This window comes from Peromyscus californicus, unplaced genomic scaffold (genome assembly GCF_007827085.1).
Source record: "Peromyscus californicus insignis strain IS unplaced genomic scaffold, ASM782708v3 Scaffold_12__1_contigs__length_115047231, whole genome shotgun sequence".
In the NCBI taxonomy this organism is placed as follows: Eukaryota; Metazoa; Chordata; class Mammalia; order Rodentia; family Cricetidae; genus Peromyscus; species Peromyscus californicus.
Genome location: NW_026294413.1, coordinates 3629559 through 3654285, shown reverse-complemented (window position 1 = coordinate 3654285; position 24727 = coordinate 3629559). Strand labels below are relative to the sequence as shown.

The following is a 24727-nucleotide window of genomic DNA, read 5'->3' as shown; positions in this document are numbered from 1 at the left end:
ATCGTAGGCAGAGCCCTGGCGCTTTTGTATTTCCTCCTCAGGGCTCAGGAGATAGAAACGCATTTGATAGAGTGGTAGTAGCCATGCTTTGTATACAGCTGCATACCCTAAACTGTATCAGATGATTCGAGGCTACCCATGGAGAAAGGAGCTGACTTGCAAGGTGTGGTGGCATTTGCCTTTGACCCCAGTCATCAAGAGTCAGGCAGGCAGATCTCCATGAGTTTGAAGCTTGCGGGAACTACATAGTAAGCTCCTGCTTAAAACAAACAACAAACCATAAACATCTGGTGGAACACAGCTGCCTGGTGTTAAATCCCCAGTGTAACTTAGCTCCAGAGGAAATGGTGGAACCGTTGAATGTGTGCAGAATTCTTGTCAGTCCTTTCTTAGAACACTGATTTCCTGTCTGAAGACGTGTGTGTTAGCAGCTGTGGCCGTTCTGGATGACTGGGTGGTGGTGGCTGGACTCTGGGAACTGTGGAGCAACAATGATGAGCCTGGGAATGTCTCTTTCTTTGGTGACTTGGGAAACACTGATCAGTACACACCTTAATGGTTTTTGTTGTTCTTTTCAGGGCCAAAGCATGTTGTTGTTAAGTTCGTGGTGAAATTCTTCCCACCTGACCACACGCAACTCCAAGAAGAACTCACAAGGTTAGTGGCTGTCAACTGGACCTTTTTCACTGTAGTGTACAGCGGGAGAGTGAACACTAATTTCTAATCGACTAAACATTTCCCTCATGTTTGTTTGACCACATCTCTTCCGTGCTTAGCGGTTTAGCCTTTCTCTTTTCCATCTATGCCTACAGAATGAAGGAGAAGACCATGCTTTTCCTGCAGCTTGGTTTCTTTATGGCTGATTATGAAGTGAGGTGGCTTCATCATCTGTAATACCGCCCCCCCCCACCTCGATCCAGTCATTTTTAGGGGTTTCCTGTGTGAAACCAGTCTGAATTCTGTTAAGAGTGCTTCAGAGGATCAGAATTCGGTTCCCAGCACACACATTGGGCAGCTCACAAACACCTGTAACTCCAGCTCCAAGAGCTCTGATGTCCTCTTCTGGCTTCTCTGAGTAGCTTCACACATGTGGCATACACACACACACACACACACACACACACACACACACACACACACACAGGGTGTGGAGGAGATTTAAAAAAATTAGAGATGCATCTTCTTTGCTGCTATGGGGAGGTGAATTTGACAAAGTGTTGTCATTTTCTTTGAAAATGTGGCCAAGTGGAAAGTGTTGGGTCAGGTGTGATGTGGCTACATGCCAGCTGTGGCTGTGAAGTTACTTTATTCTCTGCCACTATTGACTGAATCCCCAGTAATCCGGACAGTAAACTTCCTCATCCAGAGTTATTTTAAGAATTTTACATTATTACACACAGAGTGACTAGAATCCAGTAGGTCGTTATAAATGTTCAGGCTTATCGTCATCATCATCTTCATCTTCTCTGTCCTTGCTCCTGCTTGTTTTACAGTGTGGGACAGAGCAGGCAGCCTTCCGTTAGAGGGGCGCTGACCGCAGCATAAGCCCCGCTTCCACACTTGCCCTCCTCTTCTGTACCAGTCTGACCGGCCAAGTTCTCATCACATGTGCCTTTCAAGCTATGACTTATTAAAACCAAGGCCACCATGCCTTCCTCATCACTCACAGTACAGAGCACAGGGTCTGGAGTGATTGACATTCATTTATCAAAGAGGTAGAGACATGATTTACTTAAGAGTATTTATTGCGTGTGCTCTGTATTCAAAGCCTTGTTCTATGTTCTGGAAACATAATGATGAAAAGTTAAGTCTTGCATCTCCTGAAAATGGAAAGTGATTTCACACACAACAAAATATCCGACATCAACAAATGCTCTTGAGGTCATCGAAGTAGAATGATGTGATAGGAAACAGTCAGTCTGTGACATTAGGTTGCTAGGTCTGGGTTCATCTCGAGGATGTGGTGTGAGAATATGAATTATTTTCTGAGTAGGAACTTCACAGAGAGAAGAAAAAGCGCAGTGCCCACGGCAGGAACAAACACTGTACATCCAAATACTTGATGGCCAAAGAGGCAGGGGTATGGGGCGTAAACATGGAGGTGAGACTGCGTCCCAGTGACAGGTAGTATTGAAAAACAAACTGCCCTGGGGATGCTGGAATGTGGGCTGAAAGTCTCATGGGATCCAGTGAGCAAGCAGTTACCGTGTCCATCTGTGTGATGGCTTTGATCAAAGAGACGCTGGAAGCAGTGAACGTACCAAGAAGTGGTCGTGTTTGGAATGTGTGGAGCTGCAGGACCCCAGCACAGTGATGAGTTAGGAGCAGAGAAGTGGTTGTATTTGGAATGTGTGGAGCTGCAGGACCCCGGCATGGTGATGAGTTAGGAGCTGAGAAGTGGTTGTATTTGGAATGTGTGGAGCTGCAGGACCCCGGCATGGTGATGAGTTAGGAGCAGAGAAGTGGTTGTATTTGGAATGTGTGGAGCTGTAGGACCCCGGCACGGTGATGAGTTAGAGGTGGAGTCTTAGCAAAGCAGACGGGCACTTAGATTTTTAAGCAACTAAGTGGGCTGTATTGGTGGTTACTAAAACAGGAGAGAAAGGGTTAAAGGGCAGTGGCACATCCGGAGAGGCAGGAAGTCAGGGCTGGCTCTGGAGAGACTACGTTTGAAGCACCTGTGACCCATCATGTGGCTGTTTCAAGAAGGACACCACATATGTGTCTTAGATTTCCACAGAGAGGTATAAACAAAGGCTTTCCCGCTAACTCAGGTTTTATGAATGAGTTACCCCCATCTACTCCAACATCCACAAACGAGTGAAGGAGTTGAAAGCACCCTGAGTGAGCCAAAGCCACCAGCCACCTGGGAACTATGGTGGATAGACTTTGGTTGAGGAGCACTAGCCAAGAGCCGAAAACTCAGTCACAAGATGCCCAGAGCCTCGTGCGGTGTCTTCACCAGGCTTCCCATCTCCCAGTTTCTAGGGCAGGAACACAGGCTGAAATAAAGCCAGCCCCAGCTGGAGTCGGCTGGCAGCGGACTTTGCCCATCTATCAGTCACTGGACCCCCTTTCCTCCTTTGAAAACCAGAGGCAGGAATCTCTCTTTCCCATCAGAAATTCTTACTTTACCGTCGTTGGGCCTCTTTTTGACTTTAATGTATCTTTGTCTTTAGAGTTTCAGGTTTTTGGATGTTATGTTCTGATCTTTATTCTAAAAGTCCATACATCTTGTTACCATTAGGCCAAGTGTGCCTTTTGTGTTGGGTTTTTTGTTGTTGTTTTGGGTTTTTCTTTGTTTGTTTTTGTTTTGGGTTTTTTTTGGGGGGGGGGTTGGTTTTCTGTTTGTCTTACCAACTTACCTGTCAAGACTTACAAACCCTTTAAGCTACATGATCTCTGCTGGATGGATGCCACAGGTTTTGTTTTCTGCTTTTGTTTTTGGTTCCCAACATGAACCAATATTTTAAGGATGTTTTCCAGAAATCCCATTCTTTTGGCTTGATACTGAACAAAATTGATCTGAGATTTTTATAAATCTCCATCACTGTCAACACAGTTTGACATCTTGGGAATCCACTGTGTTGAGACTTCCACACCCTCAAATTCCCGCATAAGGAGAAATACCATGATGGCAACTATTGAGACTTTAGACACTTGCCTGTGTTGGATGGTGAGGAAGGGTGTAGAGCTTTGGGGGAGGGGCATGTGGCCAGGAGCCCAGGATACAGCAAAGCTTCTGCTGTTAGTAGGATGTAAGTCAAGCTAGCTTTGCAGTTAGGATGTGGGGCCTCCAAGAATAGCGTTTTTATAGATAGAAGATTAAGTTGCATGTTGCTCTCAGCAGGAAGCTGGATTCCTTTCTGTTTATTGAACTGCAGAGTCAGTTGTGTGGACACTAACACCCAGGCTTCTAGAAGAGAAAGACCTGATTTGGGGGTACATGTAGAAAACAGTAGCCAGAGGCTCTTTGAATAAGAATTCCTGGCTTTTCTTTTTTTTTCTTTTTTTTTTTGGTTTTTCGAGACAGGGTTTCTCTGTGTAGCTTTGCGCCTTTCCTGGAACTTACTCTGTAGCCCAAGCTGGCCTCGAACTCACAGAGATCCACCTGCCTCTACCTCCCGAGTGCTGGGATTAAAGGCGTGCGCCACCACCACCCGGCCTCACTTTTCTTTTTTCTGTCATTTAAAGATAGTTTACATGTGTGAGCATTTGCCTGTATGAACGTCTTTCCACATGTGTGCCCAGTGCCCTCGGAGGCCAGGGGCAGACATGAAATCCCCTGAAACTGGAACTTGCAATGGTTGTGAGCTGCTCTGTGGCTGCTGGCACCTGGACCCAAGGCCTCTGCTGGAGCAGCAAGCACTCCTAACCACTGAGCCATCTCTCCACGCCACCCCACCCCCAGCTTTGCTTTGCCCTTTTCTCTGTGTGTCTGTCTATCTTCAGTAAGACCAGTTCCTCTTCTCAGCCAAAAGATTCTACCAGAATTCTGTCGCAGACTGCCTGCAAAAATTCCCATTGGCTGACAGGAAGACTAAATTAATTTTACTTCGAATAGGAAGACTGTTAAGACTTTCCAAATGAAATAAACCATCAGTGCATTGCAAACAGGGTTTTGAAGCAGGGGACTTGTACGTGTGATGTGGGCATGTAGACTCCAAAAGCAAATGGCCCTCTGGTCATTCCTGTCTCACTGTCCGAGACACAGCCCATTCCATCGGAAGCATTTTGTGTTATTGTTATCACCATTTAGCTGAATTTAGTTTTACTGAGTAAGAGTTAGCCCTGGCTCCCGAGGGCTTGACTGGAATTGCTTCCATTTATAGCCCCAGAGGTGTTGCTAAGTCTCTGACAGCAAGAACAGCCAGTGCGTTCTGTTTACAGCTTGTGTGCTTAGGAAAGGCCATGGTGTCAGTCCGAGGAAGCGGTTTCTCTTGTTACCCCAGCCTGGCAAACAGAGCCTAAGCATAGCTAGAAGGTGACAAGTTCTTACAGCCTTCAGAAAAGCGTGTGCCCACCACGTACATGTATACACTTCCAAGGACCTCTGTTGTCACACGGCCCTATTGGGATTGTCACCCAGTACCCACAAAACCTGTTAGACTCTGGCCAGAAATATGTCCCCAAACGCTTCTCTGTAGACACACAGGACCTTGTGTTTGAGCTGATAAATTATTCAAAGTGCAATGCTTTGAAAACATTGTTTGAAAGTGAACTCCAATATGGGTCAGCATTAAGGCCCGCAGCTCTGGGAAGTGTTGGGTTCAGTGAGCAGTCACCACTGCCGGATCCAGAAAGAGGAGGCCAGGCCTTCCCCAGGAGCCCCTGTGCTCAGGAACAAGCCGTTTTACGTTCCCCACTTTTCTTCCCTTCGATTTTCTAGTGAGAGGCGGGAGGCAGGTGGTGGAGTACACACAGACAGGACACAGGTGAAGGAAGGAAGGACGGACGCTTGTGAAGACCCCAGTTGTCAGCTGCTGGGTCTCCAGAGCTGTGGTTTCATTTCCTACCCATGCAGTTACCACCTTTTTTGGATTTTTTTATTCTATTTTTTGTGTTTTTAGTTGTTAATAATGAAATGTCTTAAGCAGTTTAAAGAAGATTGGTTGTTATTTTTTGTTGAATTGTTAGTTACTTCCTCCCCATGGATTATTTTATCTGATAAATTTGTTCTTTGACAGTTTCGTACTTGTATATAATATGCATTCTGACTGTTCCCACCCCCTCTTACATCCCTCCTACCCCTGTCAGTCCAGCACCCCAAGTCCCTTTTCCATATTTGTGTAATTTGAGGCATCCCTGTTTGTTTGTTTTGTGTGTGTGAATGAGGGAGCAATAGACACACACACACACACACACACACACACACACACACACACACACACACCCTGAGTTTAACCTGAGTATAACCGGAGTTGTCCACGTGACTGTGGGTTTGGAACAATCCATCCTCCATGGTGAGCCTGGTATACCATCGGTATACCATCTAGACTCACTACTGTATACCATCTAGTTCTATGGAAATCTGGGTAGTTGGTGCTGTTGATGGCCTTTTTCTTTTCTTTTCTGTTTTGAGAATTAATTAGCGTGTAGTTCAGTAGCAGAGCACCACCTTGTATGTTGGTCGCTTTTCCATTGCTGTGATAAAGCCCCATGGCCGAGGCAACTTAGAGCAAAGAGTTTGTGGTTCCAGACAGTTGGAGGCCGTGATGGCCGAACAGAGGCTGCAGGTGGCAGGTGGTGGCCGGGCAGCAAGCTGAGAGCTCACATCTTGAAGCACAAGCAGGAAGCCAAAATGGGGAACTTGAAATGTCAGCAGTCCTTATGCTCTCAAAACCCACCCCCAGTGACATACTTCTTCCCCAAGGCCACACCTCCTAAACCTCCCTGGCAGCACTTGAACTGGTGACCAAGCATCCAAACGTCCGAGTCTCCGGGGGCCATTCCCGTCCAAACCACCACACTAGCATCGGTGAGACCCGAGGTTCCACTCCAACACCATAAACATAGAATAAAGCAATCTTTTTTTTTCCAAAGTAAGAGCTGTGCATTATAGAAAGCTAGAACATTTAATCAAGACTAAAAACACAGGAATAGTTCATCCCTCTTGTAAATCACACTAGCATGGTATCCTTTCTGATTTTTTTATATGTATACATGTACTTTTCATGTTATATATTACCTTTACCGAACTCAACTTTCTCAACTTCCCCTGACTGTTCTTTATGTCTGTGTTTTCTAAATAAGACTCACTGGGTAGTGGTACAAACCTTTAATCTCAGCACTTGGGAGGCAGAGGCAGGCAGATATCTGTGAGTTCAAGGCCAGCCTTGTCTACATAGTAAATTCGAGGCCATCTGAGGCCACAGTGAGGCACTGTCTTTAAAAAAAAAAAAAAAAAAAAGGAAGTAGGACTCAGACTTGGTGACTGGTTCTGCTGGTGGCCACTGGTCCTGGGCCTCTCTCGGTCCAGCACAGGTCTTCAGCTTTCCTCGTAATGCTGGTTTCCCACCACAAAAGTCCGTACCTCCTGGATCTGTCATGTTGCTTCCTCTTGGTGTGTTTTGCTTATTCTTCCAAACTCTATAGTCTTAAGAACTGGAAATTTGTTCTAAAGGCTCTGTGGGCGCAGTCAACCATTTTTTACCAGAATCTATTCTCAGTGATATGTTATAAGCTTCATAACAATGCTAAGATTATTCATTAGAATGAGGAGGTGACATTCTGATCTTTCCATTGGGAAATAAATAATGTCTCTTCAGGCTCTCTCAGAACATGCAGCTTCCTAAATGATTTTTGTACCAGTTGACAATTCTTGCCAGCGTGGATTTCTTTAGAGGTTGTTGAAAGAGGATTTCTGGCCTCTTATTATCTCTCTGGTCTTGTCAAGTCAAACTCTGCTGTCTGCTTGGGTCCTTTGTCCGTCCTAAACTATACAAGTGTGACCATATGCATGGTTCTTTGCCTTCAGCCACCATTTATTTGTGTATGTTGTTGTTATTTTTAGAGTATCTTTTATTGATTCTTTGTCAGTCTCATACACAGACACAATGTATCTTGATCATATCTACCCCAACTCCTCCTGTGTACTCCCCCAGGGCCCTCTCACATACCCCTTCCCACCTCATGTCCTCTTGGGGGTTGTTGTTGGGGCTTGGCTTTTTTTTTTTTTTTGTAAGTCACTGAATCCAATTAGTGCTGCCTGCTGAGATGTTGACTGGATTTTCCAGTTTGACCTTGTACAGGTAGCAATAGTTGCAGTGACTGGGTAGTTCATTAATGCAAAAGCCATGCCATGTCCCAATCTCAGTATTTCACAGCCCCCCTCCTCCTCCTCCTCCGCCGCCGCCGCCTCGTCTGACCCCTCTTCTGTGGCGTTGCCCGAGTCCCGGCGTGGGGATGATGTACACGTCCTGTTTAGGGTGAGCACTCACTGGCCGCTCATTTTCATCGTTTTGACCGGCTATGAATCTCCGCATTGCTGCCCGCTGAAGGAAGAGTCTTCTCTGGCCAGGGCTGAGAGGAGGGACTATGCGTATAAACATGAATATTTAGAAAACATTTTTAAGACACATCCATTTAGTGAGGCAGCAGTATAGCTTCCCTCCTAGGACCCACGGTTCCTCGGGCCGTAAGCTTTTGACCAGTTTGCAGTGCTGGGTAGGAGTTCCCTCCTGTGAAGCAGGCTTCAGCTCAACCCCCATACCATCACGCCACCAATGCACCAACCACTGACCTGCTTTTGACTAGGGAGGTCCATGAGTAGATCGTGAGTAGATACATTAAACTTTTTATTCTTCACCAACCCCCAATCACTGTGGACTCATGAATTTTCATTAATTCATAATTTATTCATAAACATAATTCAGTATGTTTCAGTTTATGTTAATCATTCTTGTTGTGGTCAAGTTGTCACAGATTTGGCTTGGGAGGCCCCCTCAAGGCCCCTTCTGATTCAGCATGTTTATGAGGGCTTGCCTCCATGAAAATCCAGCAGTTCTAAGCGCGCCTGTTCCCTTCGCTGTCTTCAGTTTCTATAGGCTTTCTCTTTACTTGGTTTTGTGTACCTTTCTTTAGTTTCTCACTGTGTGTTCAGATCGCCAGGAGGAAGCTGCCTCTGGATGCTGACCCTCCAGCTGCCTTTTATGACCCCCATCTCTGTTGACCTTTCCAGGTACCTGTTTGCTCTGCAGGTGAAGCAGGACTTGGCTCAAGGCAGGTTGACATGTAATGACACCAGCGCGGCCCTCTTGATCTCACACATCGTACAATGTAAGTTCTTTTGAGTTCCTTTGAGAATCCTGTTGGAATCACACCGTGATCTGATTGAGGAGAAGTTACTCACGCACAGAAACATGGTTAAGAATATCTGTGTCATTTTGCTGTTACCATGGATGCCCCAGTAGAACAGAGACACTAACTTCATTTAATGGCATAGCCTCAAACATTACAAACAGAACCTTTGTGTTCTGGTGATACTAGATTTTTTTTTTTTTTTTTAAGGACAGATATACAGTGTTATCTCAGTTGTCTCAAAGGAGAAGCTTGGATGGACACGGGACAGGTGTACCAAATCCATTTTGTCCTGTTCTTGGACTTAGTATTCATCACTGAATATTCGTCATTAGTGTTAGGACACAAATCTGCTGCCGTTTTCACTTCTGCCCCAAGTAATTCACGGAGGGGAATGCTCAGGAAGCCAGTTTATTCTGCACTCGGGCAGCCATTGCCTTTGAGGAGGGCCACAACCAAGTGACCTGGAGGAGACCTGGGTGTGTGTTAACCCTGCTGCCAGAGGCAAACCTGAACCCTTAACTGACCACATTTCTATCATCAGGGTGGAAAAGAGTTTGCTCCGAGTTGAGAAGCCCGAACTCAAGTCCCTACGCATTTAGAGTTTAGTCTTCGCTGCTCTGATAGTCTCATTTCAGACTTGCCCAGTCGCTGAAATTCATCCCCGGCCAGTGCTTGGGTGCCTTCAGCCCCTGTGTGGACACACTCAGCACAGTGAAAATCTGATCTGCCTCATGCACATGTTCCACTGAGGCCCAGCAGGAGGAATTCTGTGTCACTCTCTGCTGTCAGGTTGTTCAAAAGGACCCTTTCTGTGGCCTGCTTAGTGCCACACTTCAAATTCCTATGCTGTCTTTGGTGACTTCACTGTCTAAATCAGCCCCTCACATGACACTGAAGTGCTGCCCTTGTCCCCACGTGTACTGTGATATATGTTGTAGAGAAAATACGTGTGCTGAATGAGCTTCATTTGGGCATGAGTTCTGTGTGGACGAATCAGGAGTGTGTATTAAACAGCACATCCTTAGATAGAGCCACACAGAAAAACCAAAGTTGATCATGCAAATGTCTCAAGTTTTTCAGGAATCTGACCCCAAATTTCCCTTCAGAGCAACAGGCACTACTTGCTAATTTCATGTTCACAGAGACTTTATGATTATCATTTCTAAAGATTTTTTTAAATTTATATGTATTTATGTATATGTCACGTGTGCAGGTGCCCATAGAGGCCAAAGAGAACATAAAATACGTTATAGTTATAGGTGGTTGTGAGCCTTCTGATGTGGGGTCTGAACTCAAATCCTCTGAAAGAGCAACAGGTGCTCTTAACCACTGAGCCATCTCTCTACCTCTATTTACTTTTATGAGTGTTTGCCTCCGTGTGTGTGTGTGTGTGTGTGTGTACCGTATGCATGCCAGGTATCCACAGAGGCACCAAGACTTCATAGGATCCCCTGGACTTACAGGTGGTTGTGAGCTGGCAAGTGGGTTCTGGGAACTGAACCCAGGTCCTCTGCAAGAGCAGTAAGTGCTCTTAACCACTGAATCATCTGTCCAGCCCCTGTCTGTCTTGAATAGTAGGAATCAACTGTGCTTTCTCAAGACCAGATAGAAGAAACTGTGGCAAGAAATCAAAGTTTCCATTCAGGCTCCTGGTGACAATGTCTGCAGGCCAAGGCACCCTCCAGCTTTGTACACCATCTTCTGTGATGGAATGGGGATTCAATCCAGAAAAGGTAGTTAGGGAACAGTCACCGGCTATGGCAGAGTTAGCCAGTAAGTGAGGGGTTCATCCAAGCGTGGCTGGGTGAGCTGCTTTCCCCAGGCACAGAGCCCTGGTCAGTACGCTACATTCTAGTAGCTTGTTACACAGGTAATAGGGTGCACAGGAAAGGCATGTGCTCAGGAGTCTGACAGACATTCGCTCGCTGGTGTCCACGGCACAGTTGTTTAAGGCTCAGGGCCAGATGTGTCCATGGTACAGCAATTTCTAGACACATGTTGAGGTTGCACAAAAAAACCTGTTGTGTTGCCTGTGGATGAAAAAATCAGACAATTGCAGTCTGACCTGTTATTCCTGACAATGTAAGAACCTGGCAAACTCTTAAGATAAAATAACAATTAAAAAAGCCACATTGAGTTGTTTACTTTTCCTCCCTCTGGTACATCTTCTATGACAACAGATGTGGGTTATTACACTGTAAGAGTTTCAACAGCTGGTTTTGAAAAGTTCTGAACCCCCTGAGTCTGTTTACACGGAGTCACTCGACAATCACCCAGATGTAAAGACAGTACCCTGAGAAGGGAGGAAAGAGGAACGGCCCCCAGTGTCCCGTCGCACGGCGGGACAGATGTGGTTGGCAACCGAATGCTTCAGAGTCACTGTGAGATAGAATTTTGAAGGTTTCTCAGAAAAGAAGTGATGAATGTCTATGCTGATAGATTCAACAGTGACCCTGATGACTCCACTACACAGTGTACATCTGTTTCAAAATGCCACACTTACCCTGTTGGTGTGTGTGATTACCATGTGTCAAGATAATGTAAAACAGAAAAGAAACCAGAGTATGTGTGACTAAGAGATGAATAATTGTGAAGTTTTCTTCACGACGACTAGCATCAAGGAGGGGTAGAAGTCTCTTTGCACGTTGCTCTGATTGTGAAATACGCTCCCATCCCCACTCTGAGGTTGAGGCCTCGTCACAGTCCCCACCAACTGTGCTCACCCTGTGCTGCCCGTCAGATTTGGGTTTGCTAGCTGGGATAATAACACATTCTGAAGAGTTTATCCTGTGTGGCCTATTTTTCTTTTCTGTTTCTTTGTAGCCGAGATTGGGGATTTTGATGAAGCATTGGACAGAGAACACTTAGCAAAAAATAAGTACATACCTCAACAGGATGCACTAGAAGACAAAATCGTGGAGTTCCACCATAGCCACATGTGAGTTGCATGCATGCATTCCTGCTGCCTTCCGGTTCTTGCTTTCTGCCTCCTGGCACATGGATGTGCCTGTACACACACACACACACACACACACACACACACACACACACACCCCTATTGTGTGACATAGAACAGTGGCTCAATGAAGAGTACAGAGTTTCACTGAGGTGTTGTCCATTTTGGACTCTCAAAAAAAATGCAGAGGTGAGTGTTTGAGACCCTAGCTCTGAGACAGAGTGACCCCAGAATGTAGAGGAGTGTGCAACACTTGAGGACCATCCGATAATCAACGGAGCCAGGGGACATATGTGTCAAGCCAGGCACAATGTTAAATATGGGAAAACTCCAGAACTCCTGTGATCTCCCACTTTGGGTCTGGTTTGGTCAGGAGAACATTTTTCAAAAGACACTCACCACCTTTCCTTTTGTGGCTCAGAGGCAGACGTTTGCACTTGGTGACGGTAGGAGAGACCTTGCATTCTGCTTGCAAGTTCAACTTACCTAAACTGGCCAAAAACTTGCTTACCACGGTAGTGTTTTACTTTTGCATGACCTGGAGAAAACTGAGATCCTAAAATGCTGGGTGGCTTGGAGATGGACCGTGGGGTTTTGTATTACCCTGGTAATGGGGCTTCTGTCCTCACCATGAGGCTTTGGGGTCAGCAGGTGGAGGCTGGGTGCCATCTGATCGGGCAGCCCTGCTGCTCGCCATGAAGTGCCTTTTATTTCCCAGGAGAAGCTGCTGAATCTGAAAATAATAGACATGGGGAACCCAAATCCCCTAGCCTTTCTCTTCTCCCCTTGCTTTGTCAGTGGACAAACCCCGGCAGAGTCAGATTTCCAGCTCCTGGAGGTGGCCCGTCGGCTGGAGATGTACGGAATCCGGTTGCACCCTGCCAAGGACAGGGAAGGCACCAAGATCAACCTGGCTGTCGCCAACACAGGAATTCTAGTGTTTCAGGTGTGGAGAACACAGTGCCTTTCCCTTGGTGAGGGAGGCGGGAGAGTGGGCTCTTCCCCCAGGTTCATGCGGGTGGCATGCTAAGGCCTCTGGTAGTTATTTCCAAGTGAAGAAGAAAACATAAAGTCACCCAGGCCTTCGGCTTCTACAGTGTTTGTTTGTCCCCTGGTCTCTGCATTCTTCCTTGTCCTGCTTGGAGACTCCACTTTAGAGTTTCGTTTGGGTTTAATAGATCTTTCAGAGCGTAGAACCTGGTGACTCCCAATAGGCCTATGCTGAGAATACACTGTACAGGAATGGTGATCTCAGATCCCAAATAAATGCATTCCATACTCGGAGGTGACATCGTGACGCTTAGTTAAAATTTGATCCTGTTGTTGTTGTTTTTTTCCTTTCAAATTGATTTGTGTTCGACCAGCTTATTTGGGACTTCAGTATACCCAGTTTTAAAAGCACACATGCTTTTGAGAAAGAACAGCCCTACAATGCACAGTTTTCAGCAAGACAGACTCTGTCCCTGCATTCTTAACCTGTCCTGTTCTTAAAGGCGTTGTGACCCTCTGCTCTTCAGTGTGCGTGCTCTTCGCTGCCCGGCATGGAATGGCTTTAGACCAGTGCTTTTCTCTTCTACCTTCCTTCCAGTGTGATCCCTTCAAGCCTGCCCACAGTTAGTGTGCAGCTTCACAGAGTCGTTTATTTAGGCATTTGAGTCTTGTGAAAACACAATAACGAACACCCTTGTGCTGGTGACCCCTTTTCTGTTTTGCAGAACCACCCGAGCTAGTTGGAAGGAGAGGGGTTTATGGAGTCACAGTTTGATGAACTAAACTTCCAAAGAGCACACCACAGTCCCGACCCCTCTTTCTACATTCTTCACCATGGAGGAAAGTGTCACAGAGGCTAGAGCACATACCAGAGGGAAAGACCACAGCCACCTAGGTCTCCTGAGAACTGTATTAATCCCCTCCAAAGGCACACCCTTATTCCTAAGGACCACTCACTAGAACCCATCTTTTAAAGATACTGTTACCTCTTAACATTGCCACACTGGTGACCAAACCCCCAACACATGAACCTTTGGGGGACACACTTACACTGTGTCCAAACCATGATCCCCTCCCCAAATGCTTCCACAGTCCATTTCTTTAAGCATAGCAGGACAGGAGCAGTGAGATCTGTCCGTAGGTAAAGGTACCTGCCACCCAGCCTAAGGCCCAGAGTTCAATCCCAGGGACCCGGGAGCAGCCGCCTACCTCCCTGCATTGTCCACTGACCTCCACATCTCCTGTGTGCCCCTCCCACACAGAAGTCAAGAAATGCAACTTTAAAATAAACATAAGTAGGTAGTCTATATTTGAGTGGTTATGTGGAAAGCGCCTACCTGTTTTTATGAAACTGATCAGATTTTGCTAAGGTTTAAAGCTGTAAATGTGCGCACAGCATGAGTGCCTTTGTGAGCGCCACAGCTTTGCCTGTTTCATGAGCTGCAGAAGGAGCTGGAGAGGGAGGCGGCTCTGTTGGTGAGATACTTGTCACACAGGCCTGGAGACCCGAGGTCGCAGGCACCTACTGCAAAAGCTGAGCTAGTGTCTGCACCTGAGACCCTGCCCCGGGGAGGACACAGGAGGGAGGTTCCTGCAGCCAAACAAAGCCCTGTCCCTGTGACCTCTGGCCTGTACTTGCAAGTTCGCACGCTCTCTTGTCTCTCTCTCGCTCTCTCTCCCTCCTTCTATTCTTTCTCTCCCATACCACACACACTTACTCACACATGCACTCATACTCACATACACACATATACATGTATACGTACACTCATACATACACACACACTTGTACATATACATACTCTCACACATTTAGAAACTCACACGTACTCACACACAAACCTACACACGAGTTGTAGCAGTTCCTCACCCTTGAATAGTGTCCGTTTATGGCACACACTGAATATCACACAGTCACATCCTGAACAGTTGGGGCTTGGATCTCATAGCTGCTGTCAGCAAGAATGTTTTGAAGAGCAGGATGTTATCGGAGGAAGAACTTCTCCCCACAGCTTTAACCTGCACAAATAAGTCACGAATACCTGATTTTAAAGAGCAATAAACCAACAAACTTTTAACAAATCAGGCAGTGGTGGTGCACACCTTTAATCCCAGCACTCGGGAGGCAGAGCCAGGTGGATCTCTGTGAGTTCAAGGCCAGCCTGGGCTACAGAGTGAGATCCAGGACAGCTAGGACTACACAGTGAAACCCTGTCTTGGAAAAACAATTTTTTAAAAAAAGAAAGAAAAGATAAAAGAGCAGTAAAACCCAGTGTTTTGTCATGACCATTAAATTTCAAAACTAAACCTTTAAATGTTTCTAAAAGTCACAAAGAGAGGAAAGAAGTACCGTGATTGAATTCATGTGCTTTGTGTATATTTAATATGATCAAAATATTAGAAATTGCTAGACAATTCAGTTGTGTGCAAAAAGGGAGTGTCGTGGAATTAATCTTCTAGCCCGTGCCTGGTTTTTCCATTCCTACCACTTTAGATGACAGGGCATGTTGTTCATAGGGCTCTATTTATATTTACGTATACATGTTTTAGTTTCCATTTCTGTGAAATGAAGATAATAAATCCATCTCCCTGAGTTCTGTGTGTGGTTTGGTGAGATCCAGTCTAAAAAGCCCTTAGTACAATACCTGGCCCTCCGTGAGAGACGGTTATTATTGGTGTGGTGGTTGTCATGGTTTCATTTTTATTTATCTTTTCATTACCTTGACCAGTGCCTTCCCTACATGAAGGCAGACATGGTTTAAATGCCAAATTCTATAATTAGTGAGAAATAACAGTGTAAGAGTGCATGGCATCCAGTAGACACAGAGCCTGGGAATCATTCATCAAAGGCATTTTCTGCGCGATTGACCTGACCCTCAACCCTCTGCCTGGGGTTCCCATGTGCCTCATGTGCATGGCCTGGATCAGCTCACGGGTTGCTCTCTTTTCTCAGGGTTTCACGAAAATCAATGCTTTTAACTGGGCCAAGGTACGGAAGCTGAGCTTCAAAAGGAAGCGCTTTCTTATCAAGCTCCGACCGGATGTGAACGTAAGTCACTCAGGAACATAAAGTGTGGAGACCAGCTGAGCTGTGAGTGGAGCAGGCTCTCCTAGCAGCTGGCCTGTAAAGATGGACTAGGGAGAATCGTGCATCCAGAAGCTTGGGAATGCTCTTGCTATTCTCTGGGTTCTGGGAGGACAGATAAAAAGGATGCGTACCTAAGGAGAAGACCCTTTCCCTTCCCGAAAAACAACTAGCCATGCTATAGCTTCGTATCCACCCTGTGGCTCGGCCCTGGGACCCAGTCAGCGTTCTGCCATATCCTGGCTGTCCTCACTTAGAAGCAGTCCTGACTTGCTTGTTCCTGGTGTTTCCTTACACTTTTAGGGAGTGCATAGGCTAAATGTATCACTTTCAGTTCCCACAGAACCCCCAAAAGTGTCACCTACTCCAGGATGGGTTCCGGAAAGAGAATAGTGTCTTCTTCATCTGCCAAAAGCCACACAGAAGATGTACAATACATCCCTGATGCCTGTCCCCATCCGGAACTGAGTCCTTTATCCCATGGGCAGGGGGTGACCAGGGCAGTCTAGGTTCAGAATTCAGGTGCAGTGTGTTGAGTGGATTAATAGGCCTGCCTGGGAAGCAAACCCCCCAATCAATGATTCTCTGTGGGAAAATGCAATTACAGTTACAGAAAGCCAGTTTCTGTGGGAACGACTACAGCATACACTGTAAGTTGAGTTTGTGCAAACTCCAAGAGCCCCGAAAATAGTCGGAGCTGCTGGGGACGCTGAGGACTCTGGGAGGTTTTGTTTATGTAACATGGCCACTGAAATTGGAAACACTGAGTGTAGGAGTAGAAAATTGCCATATTCCTTCCAGAATCAAAAGACATCTAAGTTTGTCAGCTGAGAGTCATTAATACTTTTGTACTGGGGCGTGGGGGTGGGGGTGGAGTTCATTTCCTCTGTGGCTCTTGGGGCCACCTGGAGGCTTGTGCCTTCCACTATTTTATAAAACAGTGGAATTAGAAGTCAGCCTGGACAGGAGCCATGAGGAAGAAAACAGAAGAAAGAGACACAGTTCAGATATTTTAAGGAAGGGGTGTGTGTTAATACTTGAACTATTTTTAAGGAGGTAGCAGAAGCCAAGAAAATGAAGTTTTGTTTATGGATTCTACTAAGAAATGTTATCGCCACACTCGGTCTATGTGCCTGTTTCCCATTATTTCCCGTAAGGAAGTCTGTGGAGAAGTGGCTGGAAAGTGACCCTGCCTCGGCATTAGGAACAGCATATTTTGCTCAGTCTTTGAATTAAAGATCTTGTAATGAAACACACAGTTATGAGTTTATTGGACAAATTCATTTCTATTGTTTTCTCCGCATTTCAACAGAACGATTGTGCATGGTACAGAGAAACTAAAAGCTATATTTCTTCTTTATAGAGCTCATACCAGGACACCTTGGAATTCCTGATGGCTGGTCGAGACTTCTGCAAGTCCTTCTGGAAAATCTGTGTGGAGCATCACGCCTTTTTTAGACTCTTTGAAGAACCCAAGCCAAAACCAAAGCCTGTCCTCTTCAGCCGAGGGTCGTCATTCCGCTTCAGGTGAGGGCGCCGCTTCTCAAGCCCGTTTGCTCTCTGTGAAAACATTTTCCTGAGACTTCTCCCATCCTAGCTGTTGTGAGTCACAGCAGATAGAGAAGGCAGACCGTGGTTGGGTCTGTGACCAATGGTGGCACTGGCTGGCTTATCCCAGCCAGCTCCATGTCATCTTCGAGGGTCTGTCTGAACCTTTGGGAACTACTTAGCCAACTGCCGTTCACAGTCAAATCCCAGCATAAGTCTCTAGATGAATTTGTTTATATCATTTAAGAATCTTACACATGAACACAATGTGTTTTGATCAATCCCATGCCTACATTTCCCCTCCAGTTTCTTCTGTACACCGGCTACCACCTTTCCTTCCCAGCTTCTCCTAGTCTCCCTTAAGCCCATTCATTGTGCCCACTTAGTGCTGCCCATATGTGGTTGGGTGTAGGACCACCCACTGGAACATGGACAATCTGTAAGAGACTGTACCCAAAGAAAACTGAGTTTTTCTCCATCAAATGCTTGTAGCTCCTTATGTGAGTTTGTCTTTTAACAGTTCTGGGGCCTTGAATCCAGGGGCCTTGTGCATTTCAGGCAAGTGCTTTACCATGGAGCCAATCCCCTAGCCACGCTCACGCGGAAAGGAGTTTATTTATAAAAGCAAGTGTCTCATTTGCCTTAAGCGTTGTGTCATAGACGGGTGCATAGACCTGACCATCTTAGGTTCACATTTTCATTTACTTTTCAAACAATACTGACTTCGTACTGTAAGGAACACTAGTCTAAGTATAGACAGAGAACTAAGTTTTCCCCACCCTCACAGATGGACAGACTCCTGAGATGGTGGCCTCACAACCAACCATGGTTAAGTGGGTTTATTTAGTTGAGTGTTTTGTCTTATTATATATAAGGAAAATAGTAAGAGATCAAGTGGACAGAAACCCTGAGGTTCTTAGGATTGCTTTTATTCTTACCTGCCTGCAAAGATATGGTTTTTTTGTTTTGTTTTGTTTTGCTTTGCTTTTTCGAGACAGGGTTTCTCTGTGTAGCCCTGGCTGTCCTGGAACTCACTCTGTAGACCAGGTTGGCCTCTGACTCAGAGATCCTCCTGCCTCTGCTAGGATTAAAGGCTCCTAGCAAGATGTGTTTAAATGCAAATGCCTCCATGTCATGTCCCTTTGTTTCAGTGGTCGGACTCAGAAGCAAGTTCTGGACTATGTTAAAGAAGGAGGCCACAAGAAGGTTCAGTTTGAAAGGTAAAGAGCTCCTTCTAGCCAGCGCCATTCTCTCTGAGTAACAAATACTTCTTCATCCAGCCCGGGGTGAGATATGGTCAACCACATAGTCAACCTCAGCAAGTCGAGGGTTGGACAAGAACATTTTAGGACCCTGGGTACTCACTCAAGATAGAAGGAGGTGGGAAGATGGGGACAGGTGAGGAGGGAGAGCTGATGGAGGGCTGAGTGCGCCCAGTGTCTTACAGGCCTATTCTGATCCTCAGGAGTCCTTACATGCTTGAGGATGTGACTTGCGAATGGTTCTATTAACTTTAGTTAGGTAAGGTTGGGAGAGAACCCACAGATGGTGATTGCAGTTTGCCGCTAATTCTGTGGCTCCAGTATTTGCCAGGCTCTGCTCGGGGCCCCTTGCTTCACGCTGGCTCTGTGTGACCAGTGGTCAGTGGTCGTTTATTCTCTGCTTAACCATGGAGACCCTGAGACTGACACACAGAGCAAGTAGCACAGGTCTCCTAACTGGAAAGGAGGCTAGCTCCAGAGCCTAGAGCCTGTCAGCATTTCTGGGCTTCCCAAGGGAGATGAAGGGCGAGGAGTGAAACCCTGGCCTAAGCCCTCTCAGCTGCCTATGAGTTTCTATGTTTAATCTTCTTCTGTTGCTCATGTTAGTACACTGAATATTTCCCTAGCATATGGACAAGATGTCGTGGCTATTCCTGTTGTTACAGCTTGGGCATTAACAAGTGCAGGGAAACTACTCTGGAAGCCTGAAGAGCTGGAAAAATCTGAACTTTGAACTCCATCCTAAAACTTCTTCGTGGAAAATTCCACACTTGATCCCAGTCAAAAATGTACAAAATTATAAATATTATATACAACAGTCTTCAAGCTATGTGTATAAGGTGCATAGGAAAAAAAAAAAGAATTTCATGTTCAGATTAGGATACTATTTCCAAGCTATCTCATTACGTGAGTGCAAATATTCCAAAATCCAAATACTTCTGTTCCCAAACATCAGAGGAAAGGATGCTGTGGATATCGTTCTGTATAAATAAAACACTGATTGGCCATTGGCTAGGCAGGAAGTGTAGGCGGGACAAGGAGGAAAATAAAACTGGGAAGTGGAAGGCTGAGTCAGAGAGACACTGCCAGCCGCCATGACAAGCAGCATGTGAAGACACTGGTAAGCCACAAGCCACGTGGCAAGGTATAGATTTATGGAAATGGATTAATTTAAGATATAAGAACAGTTAGCAAGAAGTCTGCCACGGCCATACAGTTTGTAAGCAATATAAGTCTCTGTGTTTACTTGGGTCTGAGTGGCTGTGGGACTGGTGGGTGAGAGAGATTTGTCCTGGCTGTGGGCAAGGCAGGAAAACTCTAGCTACAAAAGGATGCCCAACATGTGTTAGTATTTGGACATATTTAGTTCAGAAGTTCTTTTTTTGTTTGTTGCTACTTGACTAACAAAAGTAGATAAAACCACCTTGGGTCACCTTATCTAGTTCCCATCTCTCTTTCCAAAAGAAACTTTTAGATTTATGCTCCTTCTGGGGTTCAATACTTATTCATTAAAAAAATGGAGAATTGCCCTGGGTGTGTGGTGTTTCATTTATATATGCTGTCATAATTACATAAATACATGCATACAATACGTGGAACACTTGATTTGCTTTTTAACTTGTCTTTGAACTCTAGAGTATTAGGGTGTTTTACATTTTATTGATCTTGCTCCCTATTAACAGATGTTCAAATCATTTTGATGCTTTATTCTAATTTTGCTAAAATAAGCCATGAATCTCTCATGGTTTGTCATGACCTCTACCCAGAAATGTGGTGTCAGGAAGCCTTTGCCTATGAATCCAAGCCACTAGCTAACCAGAAACAGCCTTGCCTATCTATCCAAAGATAATAATCCCATCATTTTCTTAAGCTGTTGCGATACTGAAGACCACACAGGAGGTAGCTCTGTCCATATAGATGACCTGGGGCCTTTCCATGTGAAAAAAAGATATGTGTACACTGGAATGTATTTATACCATCTTATGAGTTCAGTACTTGAAAAGTTTCTAATACGTGTTCTGTGGATAGGGAGGACAAGATAAAGGACCTGTGCTGGTGGCCCTGTGGTCCCTTTCTTAAGTTTCAATTTCCTTACAGGGTACCTTTTTCTCCTAGGTTTACATCTTGTAAGAATAAGACGGCATGTGATCATTACCCCTGTCATAGATCTGATCAAGAAAATATTGAACCAAATGCCCAAATTGGTACTCACAGTGTTAGCTTGCAGTTCAGAGTCTTTGATGTCTGGTGGCCGCTCCTGCCTTTTGACTTTCCCTGTAGGTAACAGGCAGAGCTCAGTCACTCATGGTCCTTCCTGAACAGGATGCTCAGGAGAATGTGAAGTATGATCCCTGGACTACACAGGAGTTAGGAAAATACTACATGTATGTCACATCCACCAAGGTAGCTTTGGGTACCTTCATGATTGAAAAAGGACCCAGTGCCTCAAACAGAAGGTGTTTGCTTCATTTAACCCAAGCTGTCCTAACTTGAGCTGTCTTGTGTGATTTCCCTCAGAAAACACAGCAAGATCCATTCCACTCGGAGCCTTGCTTCGCAGCCCACAGCGTCGAATTCAGAAGTGCCAAAACAGGTCAGTGGGTAGTCGTGGACAACTGTAGCTCTTTTCCTCAACTCTCTGAGCTTTGGGCTTGCCGACTGTACTTTCCAGTCCCGTCTCCTTTGCTCTGGGATTTAGCCCCAGTGATTCTGAGCTGGCTTTGGGCTCTGAACCCGGCCTCTGCACAGCAAGCCTGTGGTGTGCAGGCTTTTCAACTACTGTTTCATCTTTTAATTCTGAACCTCATGAGCTTGGGGCCTGAAACATACATGGCAGTCCATGAGGCCAAGCCTACCTACCAGCTAAATGTGTCTGCTGTGTGACCAATAGCGACTTGTTATGCAAATGCTGGGTGTTAGTTCCTGCTTGGACCATTGTAGTTCCTGCTGAGAGGACTCGGCTGACAGAATCCCAAGGGCCTGTGTTGGACCGTGGCCAAGCAACAGCAGGAAAAATTGTCACTCTTGCTCTGAGTGTGGCAAGTGCCCACTGACCCCAGTGCTGGTGTCTCGGTATGCTGTTTTCAGAATTTTCTCTCAAAGAGACTAAGAATTTGTTTGAGGAAGACCATGGAGGTGTTTTCCTTGGGTGACTCCACCACCAGCTCTTCACCTGTCATATTTCCCTTTCTTTGTCTGTAGCTTTTCTGGAGTTTTCATCATATGGTCCATCATGGGTTTCTCTGCTGTCCCGTGGGCCCTTCCTAGGGAAGCTTTCATGGGCTGAAAGGGCCATCTGCTGCATCCCCACTTGAGATGAGGGGATAGTCCTTCCTGAACAGGATGCTCAGAAGAATGTGATGTTGTATAATCCCTGGAAGCAGTCAGTGTATATAACTCACGTGCTAGGGACCCATCTCCACCTTGTATCATGAGTTTCACTTCCGCCTGAGCACAGGGTTCCAGCTCTGGGGAGGCCAGGCTGGCCTCTACATGCCATTTCTTCCAGCTCCTGGAGGCCGTGGGAGAAGCTCTGACGTTAGCCCCACCTCTTCACTGTTGCTCCACTCTCGTCTAACCATCCCCTCCACCCTTCTCCTGTTCCCTCTTCCCAGTCTCCACAGAGCGCCAGCCTTACATTCGGAGTAGGTTCTGAGTCTCCCAGTGTCCAGAGCTGCCAGCAAGCCAAGGAAGCCAAAGTGTCTACGTTGGAGTCGGGCCCGCACCAAAGCCCAGCTCTGTCTAAGAGCCCTCCAGGGAGCAGAGCTGCAGACGGACCCGCCATGGTGCCACCCGAGGAAGAGGAGGAGGAGGAGGGTGGCAAGGATGGCACCCAGCCAAGCAAACGTCAGCCCCCGCAGCCAAGCACAGGTCCAGCATCCCGGGCTGCTGGGGGCAGCAGTACCTCCATTCCTTTCATTGACTGTAGTGATGTAGATAGTGAATACGACCTGCTCAGAGAACCAGGGTCCCAGTCCCGGTCCCAAACAAATGACAATTATGAGGGTGATTTGACCAGTGGTGTGTATCTGCTGTCCAGGGATGAGGGGCGAGCAGAGACTAGGCACAGGGCTTCCCCTCCCTCTACAAAGTCCTCCCGACCTCCTTCTAGAGAATTCCTTGATGATGATTCAGCAGACATTACCTTTGATCTGAGTGGGAGCCCTGGGCTCCCAAGACATAGTTCCCTGATAGATGAAATGTTCAGGGCCTCCACTGGCCACAGCCCCCTGGCCACCCCTCTGTCCCCCTGCAGCAGAAGCTCAAGTCCAACTATGAGTTGGGACAGGACTGGGTCCCAAGGCTATGTTTCTGAAAATGGACATGACCTTAGGGAAAAGAGTGCGGGAGAAGATAGTGCCCCAAAGCAGGGTCCCCCCTGTGAAAACTGCGCCCCTGCCCTGCAGAGGCCCTACTTGCGGAACCTCCCCAGTAGGTATAATAAGTCAGAGACCGACCCACTCATCCTTAGCCAGGCAGCCCCCACCCCAGAGGCCATGGATAGGCTCGGTGACCAGGAGGAGGAAGGGTTGGCCAACATGGCTGTTCCCCAGGGTAGGACGCTAGCCAACGGTACCTCTCTCACAGGCCCTATCTCAGAGGATCCCCTCGTGCAGGCTGTGTGCACGGGTAGTGGAGTGGGCCAGCTGGCTCCTCTGCAAGTGACCGAGTGCTCCACTGGCAGTGGGACTGAGTCCAGTGATTCGGACTCTGCCGTGGTGAGCCCTTCAAGGAAGTCCGTGGCGTTCGGTTACCCAACAAGTAGGAGTTCCGCATCCCAGAGGAAGAGTCAGAAGGGCGCTCCTGGCTTGCGCCCGAGTGAGGAGGAAGGAGAGGAAGAGTGAAGGGACTGGAAGGCAGGTGGTCAACTGTTGACTAAAGAGTCACGAATCCAGGGTTGCCACACAGAGGGTCCGTCCCAGTGACTTGTTCGTTTTTTAGTCAACATTTGTTAGATGACGTTTGGGATAGGCACACATTTATGGGTCATGTCTGACTCCCCAAACCTTTAAGGAACACAAACTTCACACAGGTGGCTTGCTTTTTAGAAAGCATGGTGCAAGGTACACAGGAAGTCCTAACAACAAGTTACTGAAGGTTTGCGTTGCTGGTTGAAGGGAGTAAGAAATACCTTATGATGAATCAGGCGGTGTGAACAGTGTATTGTATTTACCTGGCAATTTTCTCTGTGTGTTCAATTGTGTGTGCAGATTCTCCTCCTATTGGCTGAGGAGTTTTGACTCAGATGTCACTGAGATCACAGAAAAGTGTTGACTTTTACATGTCTTTCCCCTCTTTAAAAGGGGGGCCGTTTTCTGGAACCTATAAGGAGGCATGAACAAATCTGAGGCCAAGTGGAAGTTGGTTGCTAGCTGCTAGCTGAGACTGTGTTGGTAAAATCATACTCAAGAGTAATGGGATATTTTAATGGGAAGAATCTGGGGTCCTTATGGTTTCCTGCGATTTGCTGTAAAAGTTGTCAGCTCTCCAGGCATGGCCATTTACCTGGGATTGCTCATTTGGTTGGGGTTTACGTTGCTGGGTCAAATCATTAGGTTTCTTTTTAGAAAATGGCTCTCTAACTCTCAGAATCCCTCAGTGAACCAGAAATACTCCTGAGTGGTAAGGCAGGGGAAATGAATACCTTGCCCTGGGCTTTGTGGTCTCCAGCAGGTTAGCCACCCACATGCCTGCCTGGCTGCCAGTCACATGGTGCCCTGCATTATCACCGCCCTTGGTTGTATGGATTCTTATGACCCCACTGGGAACAATGATATTCTTCAGGATCTCAGCAGCCTCTGCCAGCCACGCAGCTTTTCTGCACTCTAGATCTCGGGGCTGGGTTTTATGGCACATTGTGTTGTCCTTAGTGGTACTATGGCATCCCTGAGCCATTGTCAAATGATGCCTGATTGTCACCCAAGAGATCTGGATCTGTTGGCCAGGCCTCCAGCTTGGACTTCCCAGATGGCTCTGTGGGTTCAGCTAGGGTCCTTTCTCTCAGGCCTGACGGCCCTGGAGAATCCACTGGAATGTAGTAAGGGCGTTGGCTGAGTCATTGCCCGACTTACTGGAGAGCAAGGC

At 46.6% G+C, this 24727-nt stretch overlaps 1 protein-coding gene across 4 annotated transcripts in view; it reads left to right on the top strand.

The window, feature by feature from the left end:
• The window catches only part of Farp1 (FERM, ARH/RhoGEF and pleckstrin domain protein 1), a 271588-nt gene that overhangs the window by 199177 nt on the left and 47684 nt on the right, over positions 1–24727 (top strand). For all 4 annotated transcript variants that reach the window (XM_052732439.1, XM_052732441.1, XM_052732438.1 and 1 more), the window contains exons 5-13: positions 579–657; positions 8681–8778; positions 11626–11740; positions 12557–12704; positions 15702–15797; positions 17197–17360; positions 18533–18601; positions 21161–21236; positions 22258–22513. In XM_052732439.1, the coding sequence (XP_052588399.1) occupies positions 579–657; positions 8681–8778; positions 11626–11740; positions 12557–12704; positions 15702–15797; positions 17197–17360; positions 18533–18601; positions 21161–21236; positions 22258–22513 (1101 nt within the window). The remainder of the gene's footprint in view (positions 1–578; positions 658–8680; positions 8779–11625; positions 11741–12556; positions 12705–15701; positions 15798–17196; positions 17361–18532; positions 18602–21160; positions 21237–22257; positions 22514–24727) is intronic.